Genomic DNA, 17,725 nt, shown 5'->3' with positions numbered 1-17,725 from the left:
AAACTATTTAAACAGGGTATGCTGTTCTTCTGAAAACTGCTACAAAGTGCTCATTATTTCAGCAACAAATTCAAAACATGCTGCTTCTTTTTATCTATAAATGAAGGTGAGACAATAATTCATAGAATCAATGACCTTTAAGAAAAAATGTCACACTATTATTTTGGACCTACTCCTATTAAGTGAATCAATCCAACAGAATCAGTGGTTTTTATGTTCTAAACAGTGGTCTGTTTCTTTTTTTTTTTTGTTAATCTACAAAACCTGCTTGTTACTTTCAACACAACTTTATCAGATGGTTTTTTTGTATTTATTTTTATCTGAACTTTGAAATTTCAAATAAACAACTGGAAGCTTAACTACTGGAAATGTGGATCCTAGAAGCCATTTTTTAGAAGAAATAAAGAAAAGTTTGCTGTACCCAATCGTGTAAGTGTCACAAACCGAGACAAAAGACAGAAACACAGTGAGCTTTTAGGACTTTCTGACTTTCTAACTTGAATAAAGGCGCTATATAAGTACATGCCATTTACCATTTACCATAGGAAAAGTGTTAGTTGTTAATTAGTCTTTTCAGAATACCGGTAATATTAAAAAAACAATGACTATTGTCTAAGCAGGTCAGCTAAAACGATTGATGCCAACTGATAACTAACATTTTCTAAATATAGAATCATATGAAATTCACATTTTCCTTCAACATTCTCAAATTTTTATTTTTAACAGTTGCTTGAAAAAAAAAACTTTAGTGCAAATCATACAGAAGAATTATTTAAGAACATGATTTTAAATTAGTAATAAATATACACGAGTCCATTTACATTTTGAAATGCTACAAGCACTTGTCACAGTTCAGCATCAGTCTCAAGCTCCATCCTGTACATCCAACAGGTTAGAGTCAGAACCAAAGCAAAAATACCAGCTTCGCCCAAAAAGGACAGGAAAAAAAAAAAGATTACAGATGCACAGGTGTGAGATAAGTTATATAACACAATTATCAATTCAATCTCACAAAATAATTACCCTGTATAGCAGTCATTTGTCAAATTTTCAGTCAATATAAGAAAACAAATACTTTGATTTGACTTAGCAACAAAATATTTTCTGTCCCACAAGAATATCATCAGCTGGCCAAAAAACAGAATTTTAAGTTGCAAAAAAAAAAAAAAAACAGTTTTTATCTTGTGGATGAAAACAAATACTATCTTCCAAGTACTGTATGGGAACGAAACCACCGCAAAACCGCGGTCTGCTAAGGGTTTGTGGGAAGATGTGCAAAACAAAGCATAAATCCTAAAAGGTAAATCAGATTAGAATGCCTAAATCCCAAATGTTGTGATTGGGTCTGTCAAAGATGCAACAACCTTCACAGAATACAGTGCTTCTATTTAGAGCTGCAGTGCAAATTAAAAGAGTTCACAGGTGTAGTTTAATTACATTAATCTGTAAATGCACATTTGGCTGCAACAACAACAACAAAAAATCATTATCCACCTAACTTTAGGAAAATATTTTAAAAACTTCTAAATGAAAATTTCAAACAGATCAGATTTTAAAGTATATTTCAATAATAAACAATGGCATAAAGCAACAAAAAAATATATTAATCTGAGAAACACTTAAAAGTGAAGTATGTTCACCACTGTCATGCTATATTTCTCCTTTTTAAATAAATGTATTGGCACAAGAGAGCATTCTATTCAGACTCCTTCAGTAGCAGCAGGATGCTATAAAATTCTTTAGCATTAATTTCAGTAAATGTTACATTCATAGTAATTGTGGAAAACATACATCAGCTGTGTTTCTAAAAGAATTATGATTAGAAAACACATGAGGACACTAATTGTAGAGCTTTAGGCTAAGTTTACAATATATGGTGCTAAATTTTTAAATTCTATTTTAACCTCAGGAAAAAAAAAACATCACATTTACATTTTTTTAACAGTAATCAAGTCAAATTGTTTACCCATTATAGTAAAGGTTTATGATCAGATTCAGTGTTGGAGCTATATTAACATAAATGCATCTTAAATCAACATAGATGGAGCAGAAGCTCGCAGACAGCATGCAGTACCAAATAGAAACCAAAAGGCAACAGAGTCAAACAAGAAAAAAGTGCAAATGCATGCCAGAAATGATTGCCCACCTGCCATGCTCTCTAAACCACCCATTCTGAAGAAATCACCAGAAAGCTAAGCTCAGTTCATCCTCCTTCATTTTTCCAATTTCTGGCAGTAAGCAGCCAGATTGCCTTTGAGAGCAACTCCAAGCTGAAGACAGCAAATTCATGAAATGAAGAGCATTTTTCTTCAAAAACCCAAGCAACTAAAATGACAAACATCTGAATAAAAGGTTCCCTTGACAGACAGGTTTGTTTTATCCTTTCCATTTTTTAACCTAGTTATTGTACAGTATAATACAGCCGCGAGCTCTACTAGGTTTCCAGTGTGCGTACTCGTATTTCTCCCAGTAGAATAATGAACAGTTTCAAACAGCAGCACTCCTGAAACAACAAAAAAGGACAAGAAATAAAAGTTATGAATAGAACAACAACATTGGGCTTTACATAAAACATCCTTCAAATTCACGTTTACCTCTAGTAAGGACAAAGGAAGAGCATTATACTGTATGATCACCAAGTCTCTAAAATTTCTATGGGTACTAACTGCTGACTAAAAAGGGCTTTATAGAGTACTGATGGTCGTAATGTTGACTCTGACACAGAGAATATGTTTAAAAACTTTTTTTTTTTCACACTGAAAAATATTAATTTAAAAGAGTACTTCTAGTTTTATCAATATTTTATTTTCCTAGCAGATTTAAACACATCAGACATGTTCATATTTCAGTCACAACTCTAATGCTCATCGTCAGACTCCACATGAATCCAAATAAACCATGGCATTGTTTGTCTTCGTCTCTTTACAAGGCAGTAAGGTAAAAAGGGTTTCCATTGCAGTTTTATGAATATATATAAATTCTGATGCACCAGAAAAACCACCAAATATTTTATAACAAAAAAAAAATTTAAAAACAAGACTTTTTCTAAATTGCAGTTTTTCTATTTAGTACAGTTATTACGTTTTACGCAATTTGAAGGTTAATATAAACACAGCTATTGTGAGCTAATACAGAATTTGGATGCTTGCTCAATCCATTGGGGTTAGAAAATAAAAACTTAAGCTGAGACAAAAAAAGAAAATTGTCATTTTATAATCCTTTAAATCAGTGATTCCAAACCGGGGGTACTCATACAGCTAGTGGTCCGCTACTGCATTGCAAGGGGTACATGAAAATATTTAATTTCTTAGATAGTTAAATAAATGAACAGACTGGATGTGGAGAACAGCCTGAGACAGAGCTCATCAAAGCAGCTCAGGTGTCTTGATGAAAACAAAGTAAAACTAATTAATTTTACAATCAACTATTGTATGTTCCAGTTTTGGTCAGTAATAAATATTTTTGATTGAGAGGGGCACTCATGGTAAGACAAAAAAAGGTTGGTAAACACGGCTTTAAATCCTCTCCTATGGTCACTACTAAAAAAAACAAAAGCCTGGATACAAGCAGGCAAAGCAGCTTCCTGCATAGCGAAAATGGTTTGTGCCTAAGGGTAGTGGAACTGCATCACCTAGAAGTGTAAGCATGTTTGGATGTCTATCCTGGACCCTTTAATCCTGTGACCCCATCTTAGATAGGTGGAAGTATGAATCATTTATTATGCTACTGAAATGAAAGATGAACTGTTCTTAAAACGTTCTTATTTTGAATATTCTTTCTTATTATGCAATTAGTACAATTGAGTTTGTTTTTTTTCTAAAGTATTCTACTTACCCATCTTAGTTAACCATTTATGTCATCAAGTGGAGGTTTTCTGCTTAGAGCAGCCGGTGATGGTTCCAGGTGCTACTCCTTGAATCTGAGAGGCAGCAGCTTCATCTTTCTGAGAAGGTTTCACAAAAGTGATTTTAATGGGAATACCTTTGATGCTGTGCTGCATTCTGCTGTACTGCCGCATAGAGGGGTTAAACGTGCGAATGGGAACCTGTGCCAGTGCGGGCGCTTCCAGCTTTGGCTGTATGCTCTCTTTAATGATAATTTTACTTCGCTTGCTAGAGAAGACGGTTTGCACTGGGAGAATGGAAGGCCTCTTCGCAGAGCCAGATGTTTGGAGTCTTGTGTTATGCCGAGGCGGAGCTTGCAGTTTCTCCTTTAAATGGGAAACTCCTCGAAGCGAGTGTTCGTTGTTTTCTTTTGTGAGAGAGATCCCTCCCTCTTTTCTTTTCTTCATCTCTTTGAGTTTTTGGGGACAGACGGCCATGTGTTTGGTCCTGCTGCGTCGCATTGTGAACTCCCTGCTGCAGTGTGGGCAGACAAAGATCTCTACCTGTGTAGGTGACAGTTTATTTGTTGAGGAAATCGACTTGTTTCTATGAGGCATTATCCTCTGGACAAACTTCTTCTTCCGTTTATTAAGTAGTTTGATCTTGACCGGTGCGTCTTGACTTGGTTTGGACCGGTTTGCCTGGCTGATTCTGACTGAGGTGTTTTGTCCGTTAGCAGAATTTGTCGTGGACAGTACTCCATTCTGAGTTTTAGCAAAATGGCGTAAAGGGACAGGATTTTTTTTTGGTGTGTATCGCTTCTTATCGCTTGCATTTGCACATGCCAAGATGTGCTTGTGCAGCTCTGGCATGTTGTCAAAGCTTTTCCCACACTTGGTGCAACGAATAGCTGTACTGAAGGTTTGTGGGATGTTGTGAGTTGTGAAGTTTGTAGCTGAAGCAAGTGAGCCAGCAGGGGATTTGTTATGGTAAGGGAAAGGAGGTGGCTTGAAGCTGGGATAATGCTGGTTTATGCCAAGACGAACATCCGGCCCTTTAATTTTACCTCCATCCAAAGTCAGAACTGTTGTGAACACCTCATCTGCAGCAATGTCAACATCACATTCTTCCTTTTTCACGGATTTTATGGATTTATCTCCCAATTTAGTGGCTGAAGGATCCGTGTTGGTTTTAATCGTGTTATTGTAGTTCTGAGGTCTAAGTTTGCCTTTTTCTTCTTCTGTGTATGAGCACTGCTGACCGGGATGCAGCTCATTTTGATGCTGCTTCAGATTGCAAAGGTAGACAAAATCTTTCGTACATACACTGCAAACATACGTCTTTCCGACACCATGGAGGCTCGATCGATGGTCAAGCAGAGCAGATGGCTTGCCAAATAGCAGCACGCAGAACTCACATTTGTAGGGCCACTCATCAGCATGCTCAGCTACATGATGGCTAAGTTCTTTCATTGAATGGAAGAGCTTGTCACACACATTGCAGATGAAGTTTTTAGCGAAAGTCTGTTCCTCAGCATTAACTTCTGTTTCATGGGAGGGCTCTTCCTCAGTTTTGCCAGAAGGAGGTGAAGGAGAGGTATTTGGTGACGTAGAAACAGACCTATCAAAAACTTCCTCAGCTTCTTTGGGAGGAAGCTCTGTACAAACAGGTTCTGGATCAGGTCTTGAATCTAGCACAGGAGGGGGATCAGACATCAGTGGGGTGTTGGGAGTGGGGGCTAAAGATTCTGCGATGGAAGAAATAGGAACTACAGGGTCAACAGGTGGAGGGTCAGGCAAGGATGAAATCTGCTGCTGTTCTTTGTGACTAATGACTATTTGGTCAGGATCTGGAGGCTCTGCAGAATTCTCTTGTAAAGCCACTGAAGTTGGCCCAACATTTCCTGGAGCTTCCAGAGCTATTGTACATTCTATTAAGACGGTGTTGCTGGCAATGCTGAGCAGAGAATCATTTAAATTTAAAGCGGCTGGAAATGGTACCTCTGACATTGGAACAGAATCAACCATCTGTTGGTCTAGCGCAATCTGATCAGTGAGAAACACATGGCCGGGAAGGTTCAGAGTTGGGTCAAGAGGCTGGGAGAGAGTGACAATGTTTGCAGAATTTGCAGAGGCAAATGCAGCAGTCAAATCGCACTGTGAGGCATTAATTCTTTCATCTGTGCAGATTACCAAGGGCTCAGGTGATATGTTTGGGGCGAGTACTTGAATGGGTGGGCTTGAAGGATTGGAAATGGGTGGTGCTAAAACTGTGATTATTGAGGGAGCAGAAGGGAGTACAGTGTGAGTGACGGGGGAAGCAAATGCTATGGCGCATTGTGCAGATGGTTCCAAGGTAAGAGGAGTAAGCGACGCAGTGGACGGAGTCAGGGAATTAGGTGGTATGGCGATTCCATAAACAAGCCCCTCAGTGACATGTTCTAGTGGGCTAACAATGTCCGGACCCGTTACAAGAGTTAAATCTGTGACTACAGGAGTTTCTGTATTCAAGTGGCTTTTAATTAAAACCTTTTCCATGAGATTTGAATTTAAACCCTTAAATATCAGTTCAGGTTCACCAGGGCTCTTTCTTTGTAAACTTAAATCTAGAGCAGCTTCAGCTGACGCTTCATCTTCATTTCTTTTGACTGTGTTGGAGAGATCCAGGGGTCGCTGGTTACAGGGATTACCACCAGTTGCTGTGGTCCAGCTCTCAGATGATAAAGGACTGACTTCTGACACTGTGATTGTTTGAGCCATGTCAATATTATCAGTTCCTGTTGGCTGAACAGGTGAGTTATGTTTAACTTCAATCTGTCGGTTACCTCCTTCACCCAAATCTAATGGATCCAGCTCTCCTGTTTCTTCATTTGCTGCTGGAGTTTGCTGCGGGGAACCGGTTGGGGAGCTTGTTCTTCTCCTAAATTTTCCTGACCCAGAGGATAGGACTGAGAGTGAGATAGGTATAGAGGGATTCTGCCCATCAGCAGTGAGGGTTGTTGTGGGTTTAAAAACCTCCTGCTTCTCAACAAGCTGCTTAAGCTTTGGAGAAAGGAACACCATGCTTTCCTCCTGAATGCTCACAGACGGCGACAGCTGGGATGACGAGGATAAAGACACAACCACCTCAGACTGCAGTTCAGTTTTGATCTGTGGTAGAAGGGGAGGTGTTGCGGTTCTTCTCTTGGATTGTTGTTGACCAGGTGTCTCTGCATCTGTGTTTAGAACTTGGCCAATCTGGGCAGCACCCACAATTAGGGCGTCCAGTCCGACTAAAGGTGAGGACCCAGAGTGTATCGCCATCTCACAGTTATTTACTGTACCTGTTGACAGTATATTTCCATCAATGTAAAAGCCAAGATTCTCTGAAATATTACTTGACATATCTAGCATGAATTGCTCTGCTTCTTCTCCGTTATTTTCCAAAACAGCTGCAGAAACAGTTTTCTCGGTTTGTGTCTGTTGGTGTAATGACTCACTTAGTAACGCTTCAGGAATTTCCTCTTGCGACAGCTCGGCATTTTCCTTCATTTTAGGCTGCTGTTGGTTATCCTGGATGCTGCACTCCTGGTGCTGTCTGTCTGGACTTGTGGAAATTTTCTCTAAAGATTGATAAGGGTGATGAACATGCATGTGCTGTTCTAAGCCTTGTTTGGAGGTAAAGCATCTGTTACAGTCCTGGCAGACAAAAGCGTCTTGATCTTTGATGGGGAGCCTGTGAGAGTATATATGCTCCCAGCTGATATCCAGATGTTCTTGTGTACCCTCCTTTTCTCCAAGATCAGAGACGTACAAGTTGGAAGAGTCATCCATTCTCACTGAGGATACTGATATCTGTCCTTCACACAGGGTTGCTGCAGCAGTCATACCTATTAAGACAAAGGGAATTCCAACATTTAGAGGCTTGATGAAGGTTATTTGAAGAGATGTAGCAAATTATGTTTATTCAGTTAAAATGAAATACTGAATTTTAAGGATTTGTAAGTTTTTTTTAAATAAACCTGAAGAAACTTATTTGCCATAAAAACAAAAGATTTTTGTAGGTATGGAGTAAAAAGCTAAGTCTTACCATTTGGTAGTAACAGATTCAGTTGCTATCCATTATTTCTATACATTTTAATAAGAAAAGAAAATTTATTCTGAGACCAAGATAAAGAGGACACCTAATACTGAAACAAGTAAGTGTGTTGTTCTTCAAAATCTTATTTGTTTATGAAAATAAATTGCTGTATATGTACGAAGAATAGTTGAAAGTATAATGTTTCTACACAGGTGTAACATCTGATGTAAAATGTAGTAGAAGTATCTGGCCCCTCGTTAGACTTGTTAAAATATCAGAACCCGAAAAAAAAACTTAAGCATGCTCAAAGATATAGGAGGATTTTCGCAGATTTTTGAAAAGACCCGCCCTCTCCACTTTAAAAAAAAAAAATGCACATGCACAACCCTGTATCCGCTCCAGCTAGGGAATTCCTATTAAACGTGTGTGAGAACGTGGATGAGCCCATTTCTCCTCGTGCACGCTCTGTTTAAAAGTTGCTGTTTGCGTCGCTCATACAGGCTTCCTTTCCAAAAGAAGATTTTACATTTTTCCACTACATTAGACCCACCACAGTTAAGTGAAAATGGGTACGAGCACTTAGGACGGCCGTACGTAAACATATTACCAGAATGATTGACATGTAGGAGGACCACTTGTTTTGATGATCCACCCGGAAAAAGAACATCTTCTAATATATCTTTAAGAGAGAAACAGTTACACCATCACAAACTGATTTAAGTTCGAACTTTTGCTAGGTTTCTCTAAAACTTTCTATTTTTAAAGTTATTTAACAGCGCTTAGAATTAGGGCTGAAAAAATTAATCGTATCAATCGCGATTAATCAATTATCAAAATAATCGGCAACTAATTGAATAATTAGTTATTTAAATGGAGTATACAGAGATGCATTTAGCTGAGAGAGCAATCCACTTAGAGTAAGAGTAGTAATTATATCAAAATTGTAGAAAAAAATATATATAAAGATTTTGCATTTAAGATAAAAAAAAAAAAACTTTTTGTCTGTCAATATGCTTTATCCATATCCTCAAGTGGAAAAGTTTTACTTTCCATTGGTTTAATTTTGTAAAAAATCTTCTTTGAGGAACCTTTTGCTGACGAATTATTAACTGATTAATTGAAAAAGTAGAGAGATTAATCGATTTGCAAAATAATCTTTAGTTACAGCCTCACTTCCAATCATTCTGCTAACCTACCCTAAAACCAAACAGCTTTTGAGCTTAGAAGCCACTAAAAAGATGGCTAGACATCTTCCTTCAGAATTTACTAGAAGAGAGCAGAATTATTGTTTTATTATTTGCTGTAAGCCAAGCAATAAAAACGGCTCCAGATCATCACCTATGAATAAGCTAGTTTTTTTTGGTCGTTACTTTTTATGTGTTGGGAAGCACATTACAGCTTTGAGTCATCAGTCCAGAGAAAACTTTCCCCTTAAGTCTTTGGTATTCCCACAATGCTTTTGCCAAATGTTAGACAGGCGTTTTGTTTGCCTCTTTTTTTTTTTGCTTACAAACCTTGGAGCCCTGCTTCTGATAGTAACCTTGGGTGTGGCCAGTTGACTGAACTCAGTTTTCTTATAATTGTGGTTAATCGCATTTAATTCATGATTTAAAAAGAGGACCTATTCATTTATTATGAATCGCAAGGCTGGCCGGAAAGCTTTTCTCACACTTTGAAAATGATATCATAATTTTATTTTTCTACAAACTGTAATACTTTACATCAAGAATAAGTTTAGATTAAAAATTTAATATTACAAAAATTAAAACATGGGATAATTGTTTTTAAAAGCAGCACCCATCTCACTGACAAGGGCTTCTGAATAGGTGGGTAATTTAAAATAATATCTAACATGGCTTACCATTTTAATTGCAATTGTGGAATGGATGTTTCAAGAATTATGTGCAGATTTTCTGGGTTTTTTGTTTCTGCTGGCAAGAAGACATATGTTAATGGTCTAATGGAAACAGTTTGTCAGTGGATTCAGTAAATAGAAAAGAAGCACAACACTAAGCAATAATGTGGAAGCTAATGACTTTTGTAGTACTTCATTTATTAGGATGTTTTTATCCTGAAATATTTTAGAATTTAGCACGTAAGAAGAAAATAATAAAAACATAATAATGGATAAGAGAAGCAATCGTTTCCATATAATTACAAGCTTAATATCTAAGAGAGGCGTCATTATCCAATTCTTTTTGTTATATCAATGATTAAGAAATACTATTGAAACATTAATTTTTTTTTTTAAAAGGGCAGCATACATAGAGATAACCCTTACCGTCTAAGACAAAATGGTAGGCCATCAATAAAATGATGGTCAGACGGGTTTGGAGGTATTTAAAATAAACCTTTTATATTTATTTTCCATAATCTTGCCCACACATCTTTCAAACACATGTAAGCAAAAATAGGAAATGATAGCACAGACTTTTAAACTAATTTACATTCCCGTAACCTTTAAAAGAAGGATCGTGTGAAATATTGCCGAAATGAGACACTACTCATTATAAATTAGTTAGATCAATACCTTTTCGGGGGCCTGCAGAAAGGATTCAGTAGGACCTATTTAAACATTTACTTTCAATGCAATCACTGTAGATGGCAACAAATATTTTGATCACTAAGAAGTACATAATAATAAAGAGCAGTTGTTTTATTTTAACAAGTTAAAGGCAGACAGGCGTTGACGTGCGCCTCCCCTGGCTCAGTGACGTTCCCCGCTCCATTGCTAAATGCTCACACAACACGTCGTCATTTGCTCTCCTGCTACAGAGCAAGCTAGCTCGTCTTGATATAAAAACAACTTGACATACGAATGCAGACGTTTAACTAACTACCTAACAGGAAACAGACACACGAAATAATTAAGATGACGTCTGACAACGCTCCATGCAGCAGTTTAAGCGCGGAAATTGATATCGAATTGCATCAACCGAAAGCTACAATGCTAGCACTAGCTTGTTAGCTAATGTCAGAATTAAAAGGCAAATATTTAACGCACCAGCCGAAGCTGTATCTTGATGAATTCGTTTTAAAAGGAGAGAACTAAGGTCTCAATACATACATTTTGGTTCCAAAGTCGAAGAAATGTTGGAAACAATCCTGTTGTGCAGCTTGAAGACTGTTTTTTTTTTCTATTTTACTCTATCAACAAAATTCAAGCGTTCTGATTGGACAGAGAACTGGGATGTCAGAATCTAACCAATCAGCGACACGTTTCTTAGGGTTAAGCGTTTAAAAGAACCAGAAGGTGCCCTTATTTATAGCGGACATGTGCAGGACTTTTATTATAATTTTATAATGATACAAACAAGAATAGAGCGTTTAAACATTTAAACCTCAACAAGCAAATAATAAAAAAAATAAAATACTTGTAACATGGAGGTTAAATTTTGTCTGACGCATATAGCCTGGGTTGTTTTAGTGTAAAACATAAAAAAAGAATAAATATTACATTAAATATTGAACTTAATAATCACTGGAAAGTATATTTTACGTTGTCCTGACATTATGAAGTGCTGCAACACTTCAAATGATATAGGTAATTGCTTATGGTTTAATTAAAATTTGTTAAAAACTTAGTAAAAAAAAGAATATATTTGCTGAAATTGGTTTTAAGGTATATTTAATAAATCGTTAAAACGTTGTAGTTGCTTTGCTACACAAATGTATTGAAGTTTAACATGTGCTGTATTCAGCATTCTCACCAGCTGAACTCGTCTTTTAGCTATAACTTTTGGCTTTGATGGATAAGCTACTAAAGATGTCAGTCAGCAGAAAAGCTTTTAAATTTTTGGACAGCAAGTGATTAGGAGTTTTAAATGTATATCAACTTTAAAAGTTTTTAACTCAGAGAACATAGTTCGACATTCTGTGATAAAATAGATTATCTTTTCACGAATTAAGTTTTTAGGTATTTTTAGGCGTTATATATATATATATATATATATATATATATATATATATATATATATATATATATATATATATATATAGTCAGATTCTTTTTTCAAATATGCATAAACTTTATTCTCAAAATTCCATACCGTTGTAGTACACTATTTTGACCACTAGATGGAGCAAAATTAAAGAAATGTTTTAATGTGGCAGTCAACCGATGCGCGCCCCCGCCTGTCCATGAATTATAACATTTACCTATTTACTCAAGATTATTTTTGAATATGTAATGATTTCATTCTGATAAATTAACTTAAGTTATCTATGTGTTTGTGTGTTGCATGTTATTATATTATAGTTTCATAATGACAATTGATTGTTACAATTAATGTATACAATCTATGAATACCTTCAATCACCAAAGAGTTCATGAAAATTCCTCTGTGCATCCACACATAGATAAATCATGTAGTTTTATTAAATTAGCTTCATTGAAGCTTTAAAGTAAATAAACATTTACAACTAATTTTCAAGAAAGAAACAATTCATTAAAGCAGACTGTAGATAAAAACTGAACATTGCTTTAAACATATGTTCAACCTGTAAATTCCTGTTTAAATATTCAAATTTTTATATCACTGTTGTTGGAACCTTATCTTTTCAGCTGTCTATGTTATTTCTATGTCAAAATGCTTTGGAAAACAGATGCTACATTGTTCTGGCATTAAAATTAATAATGCCTCATGTCATGTGTTCTCAGTTTTCCTCGATTTCAAATGATCCAAATAGTTGGGTACATATCAATCTTACACATGCACAAAAAAACTAACTATTTGGCTTCCTATGGCTTCATAGCAACATTATAGGAGTTCTTAGGACCCCTAACCAAAGTGCATTGGTGCCACTTTTGTGCATATGGGTGGTGCTCTTATGGCACATGCATGGGATGTCTGTTGTTATGTTGCATGTTGGCTGAGTGTTGTTTCACTGTGTCACCACATGCCAGACCTCTGTGGGCCATAATGAAAGATCATAAATAACGCCCCTGCTAAGCCTTTCTTTTTTCTTCGCTGTATTTGAGAATCATCTTTTTAAACTTTGCATTTAGTTATCTAAAACAGCATGTGAAACAGGAGCTATTCTAATGGTAGGTTGGTTGGGATTGTTTATATTCATAGCATGCTGTAACAAGGCGCTGCTGACCTGCCAAAAGCTCTGGTGTGTCTTTCACAGCTGATGGCAACTGCACCAAGGAAACCTTAGTCAGCAGCTTAAAACTGGGTCTCCTTGTTATGGAAAAATGCAATTATTGCTGATCACTCAAATGCAGGGGTAAAATATCCAATTCAAATGGAATAGAAGCAATTAGACAGAAGGAGTATTTAGGATGAACAATAATAATAAAAGAAAAGTTCAACTTTACACATAAGACATATTGCAGTGGCAAAAATCTAATTTTGTTAGTTGCATTGTTAGTTAGTCTCAACAGATATCATGCAAAATATAAAATTTAGTTTAGACATAAATTCATACCTCAGTGACCCCTCAGGAGTTAGTTATGGTAGGAACAAATATGTTTAGTTCCTGTGACATATGAGATCATGTGTGGGAATGAACTCAGTAACACAAATGTGTAACGTTAAAAAATTAAAGATTAAATTGATTAATTAACTTGAACTTAATGTTAAAGGCCTAATTGTGTAAAAGCAAAGTCAGACATTTTAAGTCTTAACAGATACCTGTGGAATGAAGTTATGGTTCACAGCCGTCAATCATTGCATCATATTGTGTGCAGCATGTAAACTGTATACAAACATTTGATTTGTTTGCATTATCCTCAACTTTATCCGAACAGAATGTCTAACATTACTGCCATGATGTTTTCACATGCATGTGAGTGTTTCCACGTGGATATGATTTCTGCAGGCAAGTTCTGAATGTAAGTAGACCCTGTTAGATTTAGATCATAGGGGGCACTATTTTAAAGACTAAATAAAAACAAAACCTCAAGTATACATATATGAGATGTGAAAGGGCCTTCCTTTTCAATAACCCATTTAGTTGTTCTTCAAATTGCTAAGAAACAGATCAATGGATGGTGCAGGAGTTTTGAACTGAGGTTCTGTTTAAAAGTTAGAAGTAGTTAGTATCTTACCTGCAGCAGACAACACTCTCTGCCTCATCATTTAGTATAGATTCAGATGAGTTGGATCTAGACACTGAACTTAATAGCTTGTCTAAGAGGCACCCAGAACACAAGCTTCAGTTTACCTCCTTAAAACAAGTATATTCTAAAGAAATTAGCAGTTTATGCAAGTGATGTTTTGTGGTCATGAGCGCTGCATTGGGGGGATTATTTATACAGAAGTCTATAATAATTTACACAAGAAATAAAATAGCAGTGATCTTCCTGTAGGAAGCAGAAAAACATAACAAATAAAGTATTTTTGCTCAAACTAAATGTCAAAAATAAAGATAATACAATAACAGCTCCTTTGCTTTGTTAACCCTTTCATAGGCAGAATAGAATTAGTTTACCTTTATTGTTCTGCACTTAATTATATTTAGTAAAATAACACTTTGGAAAGAATTTCTTTTTTTGATTGGGTTGTTTTAAGAATTCCGCTTAGTATTATGTACCGTAATTGCACTTGATAATAGGAAAAGTACTGTCACATATTTTATCTTTCAGCTGATGTTTATCTGTGATCCCTTGGTCTGTCAAATAATGATAAAAAATCCATAAATACTGCAGAAGGGGATAATAAAAATAATGTATTCTTTTTATTGTCTGACATTACGTCAGATTTCTCATTTTTTATATCATTTACCAAAATTATTTTTTCTTGCTAAACTTGAAAAAGAGTAAATATATTATTATTTTCCTCATTTAGCATATCCCCAGATAAAACCATGACATTAGTTTCTGATTTGCAGCACCTGTGGTTGGATTTCAATGTTACACTTTTAACATGCTGATTCCTTGAATGAAATTATAGAAAGAAAAAAAAAAGCAAGATAAGCCTACTGTAGATAGGGTAAAGCACTCATCACTGCTTGGGTACTATTTGGAGATGCATTAAGGTGTCGCTCTTATCTGTTCCAACAAATATATGCAGGTATAACACTGAGGCAACGTCCAGCCATGATTTAGGAAACAGGTCAGAGATTTTGGGGTTTTATGGCTTATGAGCCCCTAGAAAAAATAAAGCAAAATCCCTTGAGATGAGGGTGGCTGAAGCTGGGAATACACGTTTATTATCAACAGTGAAACTTATAAGGTTTGATCATGTTTTTTATATTATGCTTGGTACTTTTTTTTCTACTACCAATGGACTTACCTGATTAAACAAAGATTTAACGATAAAACAAACAAACAAAAGCAGTTCCTGTACAAGAAGAAAACCTTCCCAACTGGGAAGTAAGAGGGTGGAAGTATCATGTGGGGTAGTTTTACCATAGGAGAGACTGGAGGATTTTCCCAAATAGATGTGTGCAGAAATAAAGTCACATATCTGGACATTAGCCAAAGCTTTAATGGTAACGGTCCTTTCAAAAGGACCTTCAAACATACCATGACACCAGTTACAAAGTGGCTTAAGGAAAACAAAGTTTGTGTTTTGCATTATCCATCACAAGGCCTTGGTCTCCTTTTTATAGAGTTTGCAGGCAGAGTTTCAAGGTTTTGTCCAATCAAGTCACAAATCTGGACTCTGCATCACACTTGTAAACATCATATATGCATTTTTTCAAATCCCTTGAAATAGCTCCCTGTTCTACTACATTTAGCACCATATCTATTTTTTTTTATTTTGCACTGCTCTGAACCTTTTCATATCAATGCTTTTTGCACTATGTCTTAAACTGGTTTTCTTTTTCTCCTGTACTGTTTACATTTTTGATCACTGCTGGACTTTATAAATGGAAATGTTAATTTCACTGCTAAGATGCTCGTTCACTCTGTGTATATAAAAAAATAACAATAGAGTTTAAGTCTAAGTTAGTAAAGCTTTTTTTGTGAAATGATGTACAAGATTGTATTAAAGTTTGAATGTGGCACTTCCAAATATTAAGAATTTTGCGTAAACTTCAGAATTCAAATAAAGTTTCTTAAATGTCATTCTGATTTTTTATTTTTAGACAATAAGGAAAAATTGATACTGTATCTGTTTATACAATATAAACAACTAATTAAAACAAAAAAAATGAAGCAAAGATTTCACATGTGTAATGATATAAACAGCTAAATACTTTTGCACACACACATTGTAATGAAGAGCAAGACTTTGGAATTAGGTGTAAGGCAGAAAATTACAAAGTAATGACTGAATCTTTATCCTAAAAAGATCCATCTATTCATCTCGATAAAATATATTAAGTAGTTTTTAAAAGAAATCTGTTCAAAAATCTAGAACCATCCCCTTAAAATAAGACATGAACCTTTGAGAATAAGATATAAAATTTGCAAAACACTTTCAAGTTTTCCTGTAGTGATGTTTGTGCCCAGAACTCTCCACACAATGTAACATTTAACATTAGCGCAAGACAATGGAGACAAAGAGAAAAAAGATGACAAGTTGGCCCTGATGTGTCCATATATCAGAGAGATCACTAAGCAAGACTTTGACATGAAACCATAATGGTTCCTGACAAAAAGATATACCGCAGAGTCAAAGACAAAGACTTGACTGTGATCTGACAAGATTCTGTCACTGGTCTTTAAGATGAAATGAATGGCTTTTTTCACGTGCCAGATGTGCAGACTAGAACATGTGTGGTTGAGACAAACAGAATTATTTTTTTTTTTAACTAAAGTGACACAAATTTTCAAACAAGAACACATAAAAGACAAAAATGAAGTTCCATAAATGCATGAATTCATAAACATTTAGAGGCTGGTAAAACATTAAGTCAGTTTTGGAAATTTTTCCATCAAAACACAAGCCAACGACACTACAATGTTACCCTGCATGCTGGTGATTGTGTCATTATATTCCAAACTCAGATCACTATCATCTTAACAACACTAAGAACAATCAGAACTAGCAATACTTTTATAGATTATATTACTTTAATGATGTCTGCTAATAACATGACAGCATTTCTGGCTTTCTGTTTGTTCCCAGATAGATTTTTAAATCTTGCTACTGGTATGTTAAGAACTTAAACATTTGGGACTGAATACATCTTAGAGTCTTGTTTGTTACAAACCATACAGCTCTCAGTGACCTTTTCAAAGAACTTAACAAAGGAACGCAGCCTTCGCTTCCCATTCCACTTAGAGAACAAACCACCTGAAACCTTGAAATGGATCAACAGGGTTGGCTACTTTAAATCATCACTGATAACATTGTTCACTGCAGTTTTCTCATAAAGATCAAGGACTCATTTCCATAATGTCAAATATATATTTGCATATTTGCTATATTTGCATTGTAGTTTATGATTTTAATGCTTCTGTTAAATGTATAATTTTTACTATTTACAATCAGATTCAAAGTTTCTATCTAAGGAAAACCAGTTGATTGCATCGAGTCATTGACTCGAATGCAATCCCTCACACTAAGCATGCAGGTAGGGACGGTGGAGAAAAAAACTCCCTTTTAACTGGAAGAAACCTCCAGTAGAACCAGGCTCAGTGTTAGCGGCCATCTACCGAGGCCGACTGGGTTTCAAGGAGACAGAAGCAAACATGGAAAAAGAAACAGATTTATAGAAGGTAACTGTCAATCAGCTCCACAGGCGGACTGGCCCAGGGAATATATAGTCAGGCAGACGAGCTGTGAGCCAGCTCCAGTGTCAGTGGATGAAAGAGAGCACGTACAGTTAGTCACAGTAAGAGAAACAGGACTAAACTGAAAAACAGGCCAAACTCCATCTTCTTAAAAACAAGGGTGTTGATGGCAGCAGCACAGCTGATATTTCTCTCTGGGGTGGGGGGG

General features: G+C 35.9%; 1 protein-coding gene across 3 annotated transcripts; it reads right to left on the bottom strand.

The window, feature by feature from the left end:
* Nucleotides 1-700: 700 nt before the first annotated feature.
* LOC107088877 (PR domain zinc finger protein 2-like) lies at nucleotides 701-11,044 on the bottom strand. 3 transcript variants are annotated; one of them, XM_015381331.1, is made up of 4 exons: nucleotides 10,951-11,020; nucleotides 9,745-9,811; nucleotides 3,835-7,692; nucleotides 701-2,503 (listed from the first exon to the last, which is right to left on the bottom strand). In XM_015381331.1, the coding sequence occupies exon 3, from the start codon at nucleotides 7,688-7,690 to the stop codon at nucleotides 3,860-3,862; it is 3,831 nt and encodes a 1,276-aa protein (XP_015236817.1). In that variant the 5' UTR covers nucleotides 7,691-7,692; nucleotides 9,745-9,811; nucleotides 10,951-11,020; the 3' UTR covers nucleotides 701-2,503; nucleotides 3,835-3,859. The 3 variants fall into 3 exon arrangements, with proteins under 3 accessions (XP_015236817.1, XP_015236818.1, XP_015236819.1); XM_015381332.1 differs by having other exon boundaries at nucleotides 9,745-9,814; nucleotides 10,951-11,008; XM_015381333.1 differs by lacking the exon at nucleotides 9,745-9,811 and having other exon boundaries at nucleotides 10,951-11,044.
* Between the last annotated feature and the right edge of the window lie 6,681 nt (nucleotides 11,045-17,725).

This window comes from Cyprinodon variegatus, unplaced genomic scaffold (assembly GCF_000732505.1).
Source record: "Cyprinodon variegatus isolate N-32 unplaced genomic scaffold, C_variegatus-1.0 Scaffold231, whole genome shotgun sequence".
In the NCBI taxonomy this organism is placed as follows: Eukaryota; Metazoa; Chordata; class Actinopteri; order Cyprinodontiformes; family Cyprinodontidae; genus Cyprinodon; species Cyprinodon variegatus.
Note: the sequence above shows the minus strand (reverse complement) of the source record. Positions and strands in the feature narration are given on the sequence as shown.

Bases quoted from the DNA above. Each gene is read 5' to 3' on its own strand.
- LOC107088877 (XM_015381333.1), bottom strand. From the start codon at position 7,690: ATGACTGCTGCAGCAACCCTGTGTGAAGGACAGATATCAGTATCCTCA.